This window comes from Eleutherodactylus coqui, chromosome 3 (assembly GCF_035609145.1).
Source record: "Eleutherodactylus coqui strain aEleCoq1 chromosome 3, aEleCoq1.hap1, whole genome shotgun sequence".
In the NCBI taxonomy this organism is placed as follows: Eukaryota; Metazoa; Chordata; class Amphibia; order Anura; family Eleutherodactylidae; genus Eleutherodactylus; species Eleutherodactylus coqui.
Genome location: NC_089839.1, coordinates 152,221,584 through 152,239,213, shown reverse-complemented (window position 1 = coordinate 152,239,213; position 17,630 = coordinate 152,221,584). Strand labels below are relative to the sequence as shown.

General features: G+C 43.5%; 1 protein-coding gene across 1 annotated transcript in view; it reads left to right on the top strand.

The window, feature by feature from the left end:
• Positions 1-17,630, top strand: part of TOM1 (target of myb1 membrane trafficking protein) — an 81,275-nt gene that overhangs the window by 41,194 nt on the left and 22,451 nt on the right. Inside the window, exons 10-11 of the mRNA XM_066596368.1 lie at positions 3,180-3,285; positions 14,869-14,989. Coding sequence (XP_066452465.1) covers positions 3,180-3,285; positions 14,869-14,989 — 227 coding nt within the window. The remainder of the gene's footprint in view (positions 1-3,179; positions 3,286-14,868; positions 14,990-17,630) is intronic.

Genomic DNA, 17,630 nt, shown 5'->3' with positions numbered 1-17,630 from the left:
GTAGTGTTTCGGACTGCTGCTTAGTTACATGCTCTAATTGGCAGTCAACACAAAGGTAAATATGGAATTCGGCTAGACTCCTGTTACTTTATGGTCCATATGTCATCTGGCAGAAATGTATGTGAATGGATTACACAACATAAAATAACTTTGAATTAATGCAAATAAAATCTAGTGAAGTGTTTGCAATGTTACTCAACTTTCCATTTACAGTTAAGCTGGGTTCACATACATTAGTGGTCACTGGCTAGGGCTGAACACAACTGATGCCAGAGGACTGGACATACGGGAACTAGGCCATAAACTTTAATAATTTTGTAAGAATGTGAATTTTATTCTGGAGTCTATTTATGATTTCAGAAGACATATGACATCACAGTGACATGTTAGTTTTAATTGGTGGGGTCAAGGTGCTGAGATCCCCAGCGATTGCTGAATTGAAGGGGTAATTGGCTTAGTGATGTCCCACTTTTACTGTTACGGCTTTGCTTGGCTCTAGCAGTGTACAGGCTTATATACTTTCATAAGCATGCACATTGCAAACCCAGATGGGAAACATAGCTCAGTTGCTCTCTTCTTCCTCTTTATTTCAACGATTGGTGGGATTCTTAGCACTAGACCCCACTGGTCAAACCAGCTCTTTTATATATCACACATATTGCTGGGGTCAAAAACATATATAAATTACTGATACAAAACAGTCATATTTTACTAGGTATATTTGTAGGCGTATTGTAGACCTATAGATCTTGTAGATTTTGTATTCCTGTTTTATTAAGAATAGAACCTGAAGTACAGTTTTCTTTGTCCTTTTAGGCTGCCCCACTGTTTACATTAACTATTCTCATTGCTTTGATTTGAATTGCTATTCGTTATTAAAATGCAACCCAGAAACCAGCTCCTCTGTAGTCACTCCTATGCAAGGACTTGCTGGAAATCACAACAGATTAACAGGAAAAGGGATTAGGTCCAGCGTAGGATAAAAACTCTTTGGCCTCATGTCACGGGGAAAATCAGGCCTGCTGCAGATTGCCTATCCGGACTCTGCGGATCTTCCCTCCGTCGCGGCCGGATCTTCTTTCTGCAGCCCGGCGGATGTGCTCGGCACGCCGGCAGCGTGCCGCGCGCATGGGCCGTGCAGCCTTTGTCTTTTTTTTGAACTCTGGCGCTCCTGCACCGTGCACTCTTCTTCTTTTTTTTTTTTGAACTCGTGCTCTCCCGTCCTTCCGCATCGGAGAGCAGGAATTCAGCTGCGGGTGTGCCACGTATCCGGCGGCTTCAATGGAAGACTGCGGGAGCCGTCCACGCGGGAGACCCGCACTGAAATGGAGCATGCTGCGGGTGTTTTCCCGCACACGCAATCCGTGCCTCAAGGGAAAATGACATCCGCAGGTCTTTAATTACCTGCGGGTGTCCAATGCATCCCTATAGGGCGCGGATCACGCGTGCGAGACACCCGCTGCGGATCTGTTTCCGCGGACATGAGGCCTTTCTCTTCATTGAAAAATCCAGACAGACCTAGAGGAACACGAAGCATGTGCCGTCTTATATGTCTCAAGCAAACATGTTGCCATAAATCACGCTTGCCTGAAACATGTAATACTACACATGCTTCTTGTTCATCTGTATTTTTCAATTAAAAAAAAAATTTTGTATCCTACGCTGGACCTACTCCCTTTTCCTGTGTATCTGTAGATCGTTATTGCACAGAAAATCAATGACTTGAATGCCATTTTCCATAGCTCAAAATCTGCCATTCCTTACGGCTTACTACCATGTTTCCCCAAAATAGGACCCTGTCTTACATAAATTTTTGCCCCAAATAAAGCACTAGGTCTTATTTTCGTTGATGTCTTATTATACTTACTTAGCTGGCTTGGTCCAGGTCCCTTCCTCCCCGCTACTCTCCAGTGCGGTTCCTGAAGTCCTTGGCCGCCCTCAGAAGATTACTTCCTGGTTATGGGATTCATAAATCCCACCTCCACAAAGCAATGGCTTTGATTGGCTGAGCAGTGGTCGAAGAACCAATCAGTGCCGTGCTCTGTGAACAAATCACAGCCATCGCTTCCTGGAGGCGGGATTTATGAATTGGCTGAGCCATGGCCTCCACAACGTGATGGCTCTGATTGGCTGAGCAGTGCTCGTAGCGCCAATCAATGCAGTGCCCAATGAACTAATGCAATGGATTTGATTGGTTCAGCGAGCACTGCATTAATTGGCTGAGCAGTGCTCAAAGAACCAGTCACGGCCATCGCTTCCTGGAGGCGGGACTTATGAATCCCGTAACCAGGAAGTGATCTTCTGTGGGCCGCTGAGAAGTCCGGGAACCACGCTGGAGCTCTGGAGAGCAGCAGGAGGGACCTGGGCCGAGCCTGCTAGGTAATGTACTCTTTTAATTTTATTTATTTTTGTAATAATATGTAATGCATCTAGGGCTTACTTTCAGGGTATGGCTTATATTTGAAGCCTCATATACATATTTTAATATAATATACACAATCTCCTTCTTCATCAATAAGGAGTGTTTGATACTACCGGGTAGATGGGTATCGCATGACCATGGAGTTTTAGTTTAGAAGTCAGTTATTCGTCTTCCAGATATTAGCAGCTACATGAATCTCATTTATGTGTTTGTTCTGTGAAAGTGCTGCTGCGGTGGTTGTTTTGCAGTAGCCTGTGGTGAACGCAGTCCAATCCTATTATCTCTGCTGGAAAGATATTCTCATGACTGACCCTGCCATGCAGCCGCACAGTAATATGGCATTTGCACAAAATGGATTTCTGTATAGGTGTTATGTGATATTTTGCTAAGAACAGCTACTCCATTGATGCATTGTATGGTTACAAATATCGGTCTATAACACCTGTAATTGTTGTGTGGTTTTATGGTACCTTGTAGCTCATTTTAGTCTCTTGTATATCCCAACATGTGTCCTTTTTTCTTCTTGTACCTTTTGCTTTGGCAGATCTGTTGTATTAGGACTGGTACTTCTCTGTTCCTGCAGGTATCAGTTGTAGTGTCTCCTCTGACTTTACTAGAGTTATAGCTCTATGCTAGTTGTTGCAATGTAACTGCTCCACAGTCATTTAGTGCAGAATTCTAGGTTTCCTGACGGATATATGTGCAGTTTATGCTGAGACAAACGTTGGACTAATGACTGTCCTTTTTCTCAAATTAGATCCAAAGCAACAGAGAACCTCCGCCATCTCTTATTGACCTAGAGACTACTTCTACAGTCAACCAAGCCCCGGCGTCCTCTCTGTCGGCACAGCTAGCCAGTATCAGTAAGTTGTCTCACATTTTGTATTGTGCTTATGCTTTATAGAAACAAAAAAAATTGAACATTATAATTTATCGGGAGTCTTGTTGCTCTCTCTTCTACCATAAGTTGTGGTAGGAAGACACCTTCTCTAAAGATATCCACCCTACCAGTCAACTGACTGCTGCAACTAAGGGTTCCTGGAGGCCCGGTAATCTACTATTATTGATGCAGGAAGCTCTGAGTGGCCACGAAATATTACCTACATTGACCTTTACAGAAGGAGTATAGCATTATATACTGGTCATTCAAATAAATGGCTGTCCTTGTAATATATGGTAGGCCGGGTTCCCTAGGGCACCGCCAGCCAGATCACTAAAGGTGAAGAAGTGCGTTGACAGCCGAAGACTATGTAGACATACAATAAGAAAGTACTCTATTATTCAGTAAAGGATGCAGTAATTCTTCACATAAAGACATTAAAAACGCTCTTAGGACCAACGGTACAGTGTTCAAAAACCTCTTGTAATCTACTTCCTCATGAATGTGGTTACTAATGTTAAAATCCAACCAGATTCCAATAACTTTGAACAATTCAATGGCGAACCAAATAACGATGGTGGACAATACGATCTCCAGTCATGCAGCATAAGAGCCCTTTCAGCTAACGAGCCAACGATAATTTCTATGCTGCGTAAAATGAGCGAAAAGCGAAAGATTATTGTTCATCGTCGGCTCGTGTTTAGACCAAACGACTGTTTACTTTCACCCATTTGAACGATAATCATTCCGTCTTGGGTAGCACTCCCTGTCCAGCTGGTTTCCAGCCTGGGGATGTACTGGACAACGTGTCTCCTCTGCAGCTGCACTCGGCTGGAGGACTAGTTCGGCAGTGTGGGCACATTCGCCCCTGGCGCTCAGTACAGATCTCATTCGTCAACAGTATAATCTGCATTCATTTCCTGGAAGTGCAATTAAAGTAGAATCCTAATGAATATGTATGAATGTTATTTATTGAGCTTTCATTGGGCGCATACAGCTTATTCTACAAGCTTAACAAGACAATTTGGGTAAAGTCTGATGGGAGCAAATGTTTCATTACATTTGTGAAGACCGTTTTATTGTATACAACCAAAGTGTTTTTTTGTTTTTGTTTTTTTTTTTTTACATCCCCAATTACTGTTTTTTAATCAGCTATTACAATTTTAAAGATAAAACTAACTTTATATTCAGACAGCAACACTCTGTGCAGAACTGATACACTGTTCTCCTTTGTGCATGATACAGGGATATAAAGAACAGCAAAGAGAGAGTGCCTGTGTCATGGAGCGCCCCCCAGGCCCTGCAGGACATAACGCACTGTATCAATTTTACCCAAAGTTTTCCTTTATAGTATCTTGCCAATGAGATTTTCCTTTCAGGTAGAGCCGCAGCAGGGCAATCATAGATTTATGATCCGCTTTGTGGACACATAATAGCCATCAGCATTGTTGCCGGATCCCACTGTTTTGCACTGAACCGGCTACAAAGACTTAAGTGATTGAAGCTTTCAGGGGTGTACGGTATCTGTCTACACACTTTCCCAAGCTGTGTTGTCCGTTAGTATTTTACATTTATACTCTGGTATTCTTGAATTCTTGAATTTTGCTTTATATCAAGCTGAAACATTTCTTTAGTCTTAGACTCTGTCTAATGTTTGGTCAGATGCAAGAAAATGTAGCTTTTTTTTGAATTTTTGAAAACTTATCTGAAGGCCTGTTCCCTGCACCCCAGAGGCCGTATGTGGCCGGCAATGTCATACTGTGTCTTTCCCCTCAACCATCTGGACATGGGTATACTTGTGTCTGGTGCTGCTCACGTGTACTCTCCATGTCAGAGAAAAGAGCGGTGGTACAGTATTAGAGCCGGGACATGCAAGTACTGATGGTACACTGCGTGACCATACACGTCTCAGATGGTAATACCCTTTTAAGTTTTATTATGGCCTTTGGGAATAGTTTAATCTAAAATTATGGCCCTTAGACCAAAAAATAAGTTGTACACCCTACACTTGATGAAGGTTTATGTAACTCAAGACTTTTATTCCCTTTGTAATAAAAGACATTGGGGCTTATTTACTACTGCTGTCTAAAAGTTAGGGCTCATTCCCACAGCCGTATGCCATCTTTGGAGTCGGCATTGAGTCGGCTATCGCCATCTATGGCAGTGATAGTGCAGTACGCATGACAGCGTATCTCACACACGGTCATGCACAATCTGACTTGTTTCTTTTTTAAATACCCCGCTCTCTCTCCTAGTGGCGTTCCTTATGCAATGCCACCCATATGCAATGTGTTATGCATGGACAGTGTTGAATACACAACCCATAGAGAACAATAGGGCTGTATGAGCATAATATCCGATGAAATAGAACAAGCTGAGTTATTTTTTATGCACGTATTACATGCAGTGTATATATGATAATGTGAATGGATGAATAAGAATCAATGTACTTTCATTGACTCGATGACCGTGTATTACGCGCACATACATCGCAAGCATAATACGTGATGAAATCACGCTCACGTCAAAGAGCCCTAAGCAGTACAAACTCTTCAGTCTTTAAATGCAACAGACTTATCATAGTAGCTCTGCTGAATGATAAATCTGGTGAATGTTAGGACTGGCAAGTGTAAATGTAGACCACCTTTTAATTGGCTTAGTTTTTGCTGCAAACTATGCCAAAGCTTTGGTATAATTGACTGCAATTTGGCTCAATTTTTGGATGCAATTTAGGCCACGCCTCCTTTTTATGCATGATTTATGCATCCTTTGTCAAACATGCTTTGCACCACATGTTTTTAGCCCCTTTATTTACCGTATCTGATTGTCTTCTGGGGAGTTTTTATCTAAAATAAATTAAAAAATAAAAAGGAAATCTTGTCAGTATGATTTTCTGAACCATCAGGCAAACTTTGGACATTTCCTGTACTCTCAAACCGATGCAGAGAAGTACATAGATTTAATTGTAGCATTCTAATGAAATGATAGATGGCATTACAGTATTCATACACCTTCAATGGCTTCTTTCTGCCGACCCCTATTGCTCTTGGCTCCACCCCCCTATACATAGGAAAGCGCTTTTCAGCCAAGTGTTAATGTGTTTTCCATGGACAGAAGGGAGTAAGCTGCTGCGGCAGGTTATCTTTCATCTGCTAGTCGGCCGCTCCCACTGAAATCGGTTGGTTTGGATGAGTTTTCTTTAATGTTTATTGGGGCCAAATTGTATCAATTCCATCAGCAGCCATCCAATCCCATGGAACTAGGGTAGAGGCGACTGGCAGAAATCCTGTAGATGAATCGCTGAAATACCCCTTTAATGGTGCAGTCAGCTGCTGATATACTGTCTAACAGAGTTCTGAATGACACATAGAATGAGCAAAGGGTCGTGAAGGGACGCAGCACACCGGCTGAATACTTATGAAGGAACATATTTCACTGCACAGATGAAAAATGGTTTTATCCAAAAAGCAGTACAAGTTGGCTAAGACTTTTAAAGACCCCCTCCAGGCAAAAATAAGTGAATGTCAGCAGCACAACAACCTGCACACAGCAGCAAGGCAAAGAATGCGAAGTGCTGAAACTCCGGAATCCACAGAGTCCCCGTCCATAGAAGAAAAATGTTCCTGACAGCAAAACAGGTGCCTGATAAAAAAAAATCTATATGCCTCCTTCACCAACAATGGTTTGAACTTGATGGTCTTTATCAAGCTTGAAACATTGCTGGTGAAGGAGGAATATAGCTTTTATTTATCTCGCACCTGTTTTGCTGTCAGGAACATTTTTCTTTTATCCAACAGGATAGGGAAACAAGTGTAGGGCAGACAGATGAGCGTATTGTAGCCACATCTTTGGGTCTCTATCGTGGATGGATGTCCCAGCCTGACCGTGAATCTCCTCATTCCTATGAAGCTCAGAGTTCAGGGTGAGGATGCTCGTGGTCAGGCTGGGTGCTCGTTCATATTACGGATGCAAAAATACAGCCGGAATACGTTGTCGGTCATCGGTTTTTATACGGCTAAGAAAATCGCAAGAGATTTGTGCGTTGCAAGACAAATCTTGCACGAATATGAACTCCATTCTCCATTTTCTTTTTTCTCAGAAAATTGCCCGATCCCATGGAAACCCCCTTTTATCACTCAGGCAACTGCCCAGGCGACATTCTCTTGTGCTGTATTGGTGAGAGCTGAGCATCATGCCTTCAGGACGGGATGCTGCTCTCTTCGCTCACCTGGTTTTATACTACTTTTTTTGGTAGTAGTATAAACCACTAAAAAAAAAAATAAAACAGACAACCTCTTCTTGTGCAGGAAGAACCCAGAAGAACAAGTGGAGGTTGTAGAAGACAGTCTGGATGGGTGTTTTGCTCCCCAGACTCCGACCTGCATTGTCTGACCACAAATTCCTGCTTTCTTTATTCCATTTGTTATCTGGTCTCATAGCAACTTGCGAGCAAATCCACGCAAATACGCAATGTAATTGCTTATGCACTGTGGATCGAACACATCCATAGAGATCAATGGAGCTCATATGTGTGGAATCTGCGGTAAAAAATAAAGCATGCTGCAATTTTTCTTCTGCTCACAGAATCCGCAATGCTATGCACAAGTGTGAGCAAACTGACGAAAGTCAATGCATATCAATGCCCACGCACTACCGTGAGTAATGCGTATGGATGGCGATCGCCGAATCTGTAATTTAAATCTGATCGTGTGAGAATTCACGTGTGTATATTTGGTATACTGTTTTTAATGCAGGGAAAAAATACATATACCACTGTCAGATTTTGTGATGGCAATTTTACTGATATAATGGTAAGGGAGACACCCATGTGTCTAGTCCTGGAACACCCAACAATCAGTAGTTATCTCTATGGTAGTTACAGGGGAAGATAAAAATATGGAAACCCTGTATGAAATGCATGGCTTAAGAGAGACCGATTTTAAGTGGAGGTAATATGACACAGATGCTGCCAGGCAGAAGTGAACATATGCCTGAGCAACAAGGTTCCATTGGTCAGGGGTTTGAGCCACTCAGCTGCTGTTACCAGCTGGCTCCTAAAACCACCCAGAGCAGGGCAAGAGGTGAAGCAAACACAAATTTGGTGGGAAAGCTCTCAGCCAAGCAGGGGTCAAAAGGGCAGCTCAGTTTCTAATGATTATAATCCCATTTATTTCATATGGTGTTTCCATATTTCTGTCCACCCCCTGTATATTCAGCCCTTCTGAGAAAATGCATTACATACTGTTCATTTAAATGAACTGGTGCCATGTATTAAATGGATGGTTCTGGCTTGTAGGAGGTGTCCCCCTTTAATTTCTGTTTGACTACTCCTTTTAATTCTACATCCATTAATGTCAATGGCATCTCTGGCATCTATTCACCAGTGAGCAACCTTTGCTTAGAAGCATCCTTTAGCTAATAGGCCATTACCCTTTTCCCTGTCTCTCCTCCTGCATTAAGCGTACACTAACAAAGCAGATGATAAAATGCTGTTCACAGCTGAAAAGCCCTTTTGAGATTTCTACAGAGATCGGTAAAAATGAGGAATACCTTGTTTTTATGTTCTGTATCATCACAGTTTCTTTATAATGCATTGAGAGTAATTTAGCAGTAAAGTTAAGAAATATTATTGTGTATAATCCTTTGTATATTCACAATTTTGACTGAAGTCAAATGAGGGGATTGGAGGAGCCCCCTTGGTTGTTATCCCAGCTTAACCATTCATTGTAAAGATGTTCTTTATTAAGGCCCAATGTCTACGGACGGACTTGATTCACAGTATCCTCATGGAAGATCCACAGCTCAGGCTGCCCATAGGGAAGTAACACGTGGATTTGTTTTCCGGATTCCACATGCGGAAAACAAATCGCAGCATTCTCCATTTTAGCGTAAATCGGTGCGGACGGCTTCTATTGAAGTCAATGGAAGCCGTCAAATTCGCAGCCCATCCGCAATTGACATTACGGACGGGTCGCAAATCCCACAGGAAAAGCAGGAGATTTGGGGAAAAAACCTGTACAGCTCATGTCCGTTGGCAGGCCATGTGGACCATCGGCAGTACAGAAAATGTGAGGTATGCGCCGGCAGGGTCTATTTCCGCTGTGGCTCCCGCATGGGGAATCCGACCCGCCTGTGGACATCATGCCTAACTGTTTGTTTTATGTGGTCTCACAAGCAGAAAATTTCAAAAGATTTTGGATCTCTTTTTATAAATAAATGCAAAACCAATTTTTAGCAATAAACTAAAGTATGGGGTCAACCGCAGGAAAGTATCTAGTGTCTGACAATTCTGTGCGAAGAAAAACAAGCAAATGGATTGGATTTTTTTCTAAAGCTGTATTGATTTACCCACATCACAACAAATACTGGAAGTGGTCCCAGTTCACTTCTATGTACTTCTGGGCATATCTCAGCAAGCCGGCTGATACTGCCGGCAGCTCTTCAATTGTGATGCTGCAGATAGTGTTTGTGATGTTTTTCTTTTAGTTAATCCAGGGTATGTGGATTATTTGTGTATACTTTCTGCTTTAAATCTCACCACAGATAAAAATCGCATGGCAACAAGTCCGGGGAACGTGGTGGCTATAACTCCTTGCTCATAGTTCGCTTTTCAGTAAGCCGTTCATGAACCTGTGACAGTGAGTCGCGGGAAGTGTAGCAAGTTGCCCCATCTTGTTGGATAAGCAGTATATTCTTTCTTCTGGTGTTAGTTGGTCATAAAACTGTTCAAACAAGTGCAGGTAAACTGTAGTATTCCTAGTTGAATTGAAGAAAATTTGACCAAGTATTTGTGTTGGTGTGAATGCACATCAAATACCAGTTTTTTGGTCATGCAGTGGTGTTTTATTAGTTAGGTTGGGATCTTCAGTAGACCAGCACCTTTGTATTGTTGAGTTCATGTGATCTGAGAAATGAAGCTACGCTTTGTCCATCATGAGATACAGACTGGGACAGTCTTTGAGTTTATTTTCGAGGGCTATTTGCAACACACTGCGGAATGTAATGGACAACTTTGGACATCCAGACTGACAGAGGCCTTGGTTCCTTCAGGTTTGCCACTGATCTGGTTTGGCACCATTTCTGTACCAGGCTCTGAAGGCAACACTTAAAGGAGTTGTCCGGCCACACAGGGTAAAAATTTTTATAATGCTGCTGCTTCCCTTTCAGTAAGGATAGTAACAGACAGCATACTAGGGCTCAAACTGGCCGGCAGATCAGCTGCAATGTCAGTTTATTACCTTAGACTGATCTTCTCTGCAGTTTTCAAAGATGGCGCCTCTGTGCTGCCTTCTCACATGCCCTGCGCCCCCCCCCCCCTCTTGTGCGCGCTCCCGATGGTAGTAAGACATGAAAAGGCAGGATTTCCCTCAGCTCACGTCCTAGCCCCGCCCACGACACGCCCACCTCTATTGAACTGCTCTACAGTCCTCCCCGCCCAGGCCCCGCCCCCTGCTAAAGTAAAGTAAAACATTTCCCCACACACACATGCCCTCATAGTGCCCCTCTCACAATGACCCCCCCCCCACACTTCTGTCAGCCGGGTCAATGCACATACACATCACTGCACCCCCCCCCCCCCCCCTTCCCCTGCACACATCCATCCATCCATCCATCCATCGATCTCTCCCACTCCACCCCCCCCCCCCCCCCTTCCCCCGGGACTTCTGTCAGCCGGTCCGTGCACACCACACACACATCACTGCCCCCCCCCCCCCCCCCCCCCCCGTGCACACATCCATCCATCCATCCATCTCTCCAACATTTCTCCCCTTCTCCCCTACTCCCCTTCTCCCCTTTCACATACTTTTAAAGTCCCGACGGTCCCGACAGCGGCAGGCAGACACTCACTCCGCTCTGGTATATGAAACCAGGAAGTGAGTGTACTGCGCATGCGCCGACCGGCGGCGCGCGTCCGCTGCGATGAAGAGGTAAAGAGCGCGGTCCCGGCAGAAGAAAGAAGGACTGCGCATGCGCGGAAGGGAAGAGGAGCGTTCCAGCGCCGACGAGAGCTGCTGCCGGCCCGACAAGAAATGCAGAAGATTTCTTGTCGTAACCTGGGACGACCGAGGGTCAACACAGGGGGGGGCACCCCTAAAGGTAAGTCCAAAACTTCTGTTTGCTTCATTTTCCATGCACAATGTATATTACAAAGTGCATGGAAATGGGCAAACAGAAGTAATGAGACCTGATGTTTCTGGCCGGACAACCCCTTTAAGGCCCATTTAGACACAACAATTATTGCTCAAAAGGCATCTTTTGAGCAACAATCATTGTCTAAATATGCCCATCTTTCATTTTTCTGCCGAATGACGTTTTTCAGTTCTGCTTGAAAATCATCATTCAGCAGAACAGCTGATAAGCAGGACCCCACTGCTGTGGGAGAGCTGATTACAGCTGAAAAGATTGTATCAGTTGTTTTCAGCTGTCAGCCCCAAGGCAGATCAAAGGAATGTAATCAGGAAACAGTGGGAGGTCTGTTTCCTGATTACAACTCCAGGCAGCTCACACCCTGCTTCTTGGTACTAATAGGCATTCGTGCCAAGTAGTAGTTTATGCAAAATGATCGCTGAAAAGCCATCTTAGTAGGTGGTTTGCATTACCCTAATTGATCCACTTTACACTTAACCTTCCACAATAACTTTTTGTTACAGGAAGAGCATCATTTTTGGCGACGTGCACAGATGGACTAAATAGTAGGGTAAAATGAAGCTGGAACATTGCATTTGGGGTGACACGACTTGACCAATCAGGATGCAAAGGGCTAAGGGCTAAGGCCTCCACAGAATGTGGTGCCGCCATGACCCACGATTTTACATTTGTCACAAAAAAACCATCCGCGAATCACTTGGATAAGTAAAAGCATTCCAAAGTTAGTGCCACATACAGTGACACGAAGGTCAAAAGTGGCTACGGTGTTAAAGGGGTGCTGCCGGCAATAATGTAAAGTATATGAGTGGAGGGGAAACGAACAATCGCACAACTATGAGTCCTGGCATGATGAATGCTGCATACAAATGAAAGTGATGAGCGTAGGTCGGCTTCTTCTCTTGGTGTCTTTTTAACAGTCGTTATGGGTACTTTATCTGCCTGTCTAAAGGACTCGTATTCTGTGCAATTTGATATCTTTCATCTCCTCAGAAGAAGTGACTCACAAAGGCAACTTCCGGCAAATCATCGCCATATGACATTTACCATTCAGCGTCTCCGTGTAATTGATGATTATTTCTCTTTCTTTATAGTAAACAATGGTATTAATGCTTCCAATGCGAGTCACCCGCCAGCTTAAAATTCATATATTCAAGGTTTATATATAAATGCTTCCTCCTTCATTTCTTTTTCTTGTCACATTGTTTTTCTGCTCTGCTGCAATGACATGGAGTTTCATTTATCTCCGTCACTCAGCTGACTCGCTTGTTTTCACTCCTTCTCACTGTTCTGATGACAGCTTGTCTTAGGAGAGTTTTACAGCTTTTATCACCTAGTTGGACCGCATTTAGTTATTGCGGTATATTGATGAATTCATTTCCCAACTCAATAAACATTCAATTGAGTTGCAGAATAACGTTTTCAGAGAGCACTGCTTATTTTGTAGCTAGTGATTTGGCTTAAAGGCTCACATACTACTCAATCTGGTAAATTAGGTGTCTTCTGATTTTCTGATAATTATTAATAATTTTTGTCCTGTGGGATGCATTCTTGTGACCATATTAATGGTCCATGTTAAGCCCATAATATTAGCAGATCTCATCAGACATGGGGGGACAACAGTGCTCTTGTTCGGCATATATGTTATTTTTATTGGGTCCACAGTTTTTGAGGATGAACCACAGAAACTGTTTTAACAATGTGTGTCAGCCTCAGATACACCTCATGAAATCCTCAGGGGTCCGGCATAAGTGCCAACGACAATGTCCACAGTAGAGCCAGTCCCGGTACCTTTTAATGTACATGCCCACACTACCGCCTGCTCGGTCTGGGAAGTGGCACCTTTATCTATGCGCTTGAATTGAATTCATTAGTGTTATTTTGTAGCCGACAGATCTGATAAGTTAACCATTTAAAACTGTGCCATTTGTAGCGTGTACTAAACCACCACATGACATTATCGCACAGACAGTGATGCTGTCGAAAACCATCCTGCTCTTTGCACTTGTGTTATTTACTGTGAGTGACTCAGAAGATATCAGTGTTTTTCTGCATGGTCAGTGATCCGGCTTATGCCTAATTTAGACACAACGATTATCGCTCAAAAGACATTTGAGTAATAATCGTTGTGTACATTTACACGGCAAGATGATCGCTCAAAATATGCAGTGAGAGAGAGTTGTAAGGCCCCTACACACTAGATAGTCAGTTGGACCCACCAAAGTCGGCAGGATCAGCTGATATACATCTAATGTGTATAAACCCTAAGGTTTTCTGATTTTCTACTTCAGAGAGCAGTGGGAAGGAGGGTTGCATCTGGTGTACCTCACTTCCAGCTCTATGCTGATCTGTTCAGAGAATTTGGTGGAATACGCCTCCTGAAACTCTTTTTCTCCTAGTTCACCATTTTGCTGTATGAGACTTGCCAAGGTATTATAACTGTGCTAGGATTTTTCCTTGTTCTTACTTGCATTAGGTATGTTGGGTAAGAAAGCATTAAAAGGTGGTTAAGTTTTCCGTAATTATATTGTTGGTATATCAATCCTTAGAACAATGCCCCGAGGCCTTTTTATACGGAACAATTATCGTTTGAAAATTTGTTTTAATTAGCGCTAATTCATTCACTTATCGTTCATCATTCATTTTATGCAAGCATAAAAATCATTGTTGGCTCGTTCGCTAATCGTTTAGCTTAAACACTAGAGATGAGCGAGCGTACTCGGAAAAGCACTACTCGCTCGAGTAATTTGCTTTATCCGAGTATCGCTGTGCTCGTCCCTGAAGATTCTGGTGCCGCTGCGGCTGACAGGTGAGTCGCAGCGGGGAGCAGGGGAGAGCGGGCGGGAGAGAGGGAGAGAAAGATCTTACCTCCGTTCCTCCCCGCTCTCCCCTGCAGCTCCCCACTCCGTGCCGGCACCCGAATCTTCAGGGACGAGCACAGCGATACTCGGATAAAGCAAATTACTCGAGCGAGTAGTGATTTTCCGAGTACGCTCGCTCATCTCTATTAAACACCGATCATTCAATCGTTCTCATTCACTGGTACAGTGAACTGAATGAGCAAATGATCCTGTTAACTTTTTTTTTAAAAAAACCTTTTGTATCTAAACCAACTCCCCAGGCGTACTAGCAAACTGAAACAGGTACTTTTAAAGATAGGCCAACCTCTAGTATGGTGGGAGAGGTCGATGTAGTAATTTGACTCATCGGGGATAAGCAGAATGCCAGAACAATAGCCCAGGCTAGTGTATCTACTTCTCAGCTGTTTCTTACTGTTACAGCTGAGAGGTCTGCCTGGCCTGTTTAGTGCTTTATTATATGTCGATTTCACTAGACTGATGAATTTGTTTCTATGGATCTATTTTTGTTCAATTGAACATGGAAGTGGAATTTTCCTAACATTTTATTTTCTCTTTTTCAGATATGACTTCTGGGTCGGTGAGTGGAACTCTGAAGTCTTTAGAACAAGGAAAGAAACAAGATGATGATTTTGATATGTTTGCCCTTACTAGAGGAAGCTCTCTGGCTGAGCAACGTAAGAGGTGAGTATGGACTCAACTAAGGGTTTAATTTCAACCAAAATCTAATTTACTGTACTTTATCATTTTGAACTATTTCTGCATGTATAACGGGGGGCTTTCCTTTATAGCAATGTAACTCCTGTGCTTGTCCAAATGTCCTGCATAAAAGAATATGGTTAAAAAGTTCCCTCTGTTAGCCACCATGTCCTGGATTTTAGCATGCTGTACTTCACTTGATATAGAGTTTTAGAATCCTAGAATGGTAGAGTTGGAAGGGACCTACAGGTTCATCAGGTCCAAACCCCCCCCCCCCTCTTCAATGCATGATCACTAAATCATCCCAGAAAAAATGTCTGTCCAGCCGCTGAAGACTTCCATTGAAGGAGAACTCACCACCTCCCATGGTAACCTGTTGCACTCATTCATCACCCTCACTGTCTTATATCTAATCTGTCTCCTCCCTTTCAGTTTCATCCCATTGTTTCTAGTCTTTCCTTGTACAAATGGGAATCGGGCTGATCCCTCTGCACTGTGACAGCCCTTCAGATATTTGTAGATCGCTATTAAGTCTCCTCTCGGCCTTCTTTTTTGCAAGCTAAACATTCCCAGATCCTTTGACCATTCCTCATAGGACATGCTTTGTAGACCCCTCACCATCCTGGTAGCTCTTCCCTAAACTTGTCCCCATTGGGGCTCACAATCTGAATTCACCTATTGGCATGTTATTGGAGTGTGCAATTGGAGTACCCGGAGGAAATCCATACAAACTCCATGCAGATATTGTCATTGGTCAGACCTGAACGCAGAACCCTATCCCTACAAGGCAACCATGCAAAACACCAACAATTTATGCCTTTGCCTAATAGGGAGTAGCTGATTATAGAATAGCATTCTCCTTAGTCAGAATACAGATATATCAAGCAGCTTAATAGGATGGTCCAACTTTCTATATATCATGCCAAACAAATAGGAAGAAACTATTGTTTATATTTTCAAGGAAGCCTTTATTCTAAAATGAAGCTCCTGCCCACTGGGATTTTTTTGCCTTCCTCTGGATCAAAAAGGGGTGGGGGGTGGGGGGTGGGGGGTGGAAACTGGCTGAAGCGGATGGACATTTGTCTTTTTTGAGCCTAGCATTCTATGTTATATTCACCTGTGTACACCTTTTGTCCCAAAAAAATGAAAGCCCCTAGAAGGAGTTGTCATTTTGTTGCAGAACTCAGCATGCCTTTACATCTCAGACTAATATGCAAATGATTAGAGTTGGGGCATGATTAGATGAATGGTCTTGGAAAATAAAAAGGCTTGGCAGAATCAATTGGTGCAAGTCACGATAGTCACCAGTGTGGTCTTTTTCATGCTTACTAAACACCTTACAAAGTGCCATATAAATAGCAAACAGGTTAATTCAAACACCAATCAGGTTTGTAAACCCCACCCCTTCCCCCTTTTTTTTTCTTTTTTTCCCTTTTCAATGCACCCAACCTCTCACAGGTGTCATAGATGATTATAAACAGAAAACGGTAATCTATAAAGTGCATACAGTATACATACAAACATGACATAACCAGGGCGGCTTCATCCATCCTATCCAGCATGTAGCTGCGTTCCATTCATTGAGCGCACATGCGCGGCGTCAGATGCCACGTCAACGCATGCTGTGTACAGCCAATCTCGCGATAGTAATTTGTCCCCACCTAAGATATCGTTCTACGCATGCGTGTCATCCCAAACGAGTCCCGCAATACATTATCCCATAGATATGGTTACACAAAGCAAATGACAGTTATCCTATATTGATCAACCAATTATCATTTGTGGCAGGTGGCTAAATAGACCAAAAGGGATAAAATGGATTACCCAATATATTCTGGTCCGATCCAGAGTGGGCTCCTGAGAAGTGCTGCTGGTATACCTTTTCGCTTAGATGAACAGTCTTGTCACCTGAGGCCCTAAAAGAGCTTTCATTATTGGCCTAAAAAAGGCTCTCAGAGGCTCCTTATGTGTGGTGCCCTTTTTTTCACGTTGGTGTAGAGCTTGTTGACCACGAGACGCCTCTATGATGCAGAGAAGACATTTCAAAAGTTACTAGAGTCTGAGAGGGGTGCGTTATTGGGATGTGAGAAGCTGGATGGTCGTATCGATGAATTGTCCCCCACCTGGGCCATTCTGATCATACTTTTAGGAGGAGTTGGGACCAGTGGATGCGTGAGGGCACAAAAGGTGACTGGGCTCAGGACACCCGTGACAGACCACCAGTAGAGAGAATCGTCTTATTGTCCTACACGCACGAGCAGCTTCAAGTATTTTGTTGTCCACCATCCAGAGACAGGTGGCACCATCATTACACCCCGGTGTCTGTTGGAACCATTTCCAGGTGCTTGACTGAAGGATATTTGGTCTCATGGCGCCCATTGTGTGTACTATCTTTGACACCCACCCACAATCACTTCCGTTTGCAGTGGTATCGTGAACGACAAATCTGGACTGCTATGGAGTGGAACCAAGTTGTCTTAAGCAGCAAATCCAGATTACGTTTGTGTGGAGCGGCACACTGCCCCCCCCCCCCCTGCTAGTGTGGTGGTCTGTTCACCATCGTATTTGGCAGTTGATCACCCCAGTAGTGGTACGAGGGACAATAACAGCACACCGATATATTCAG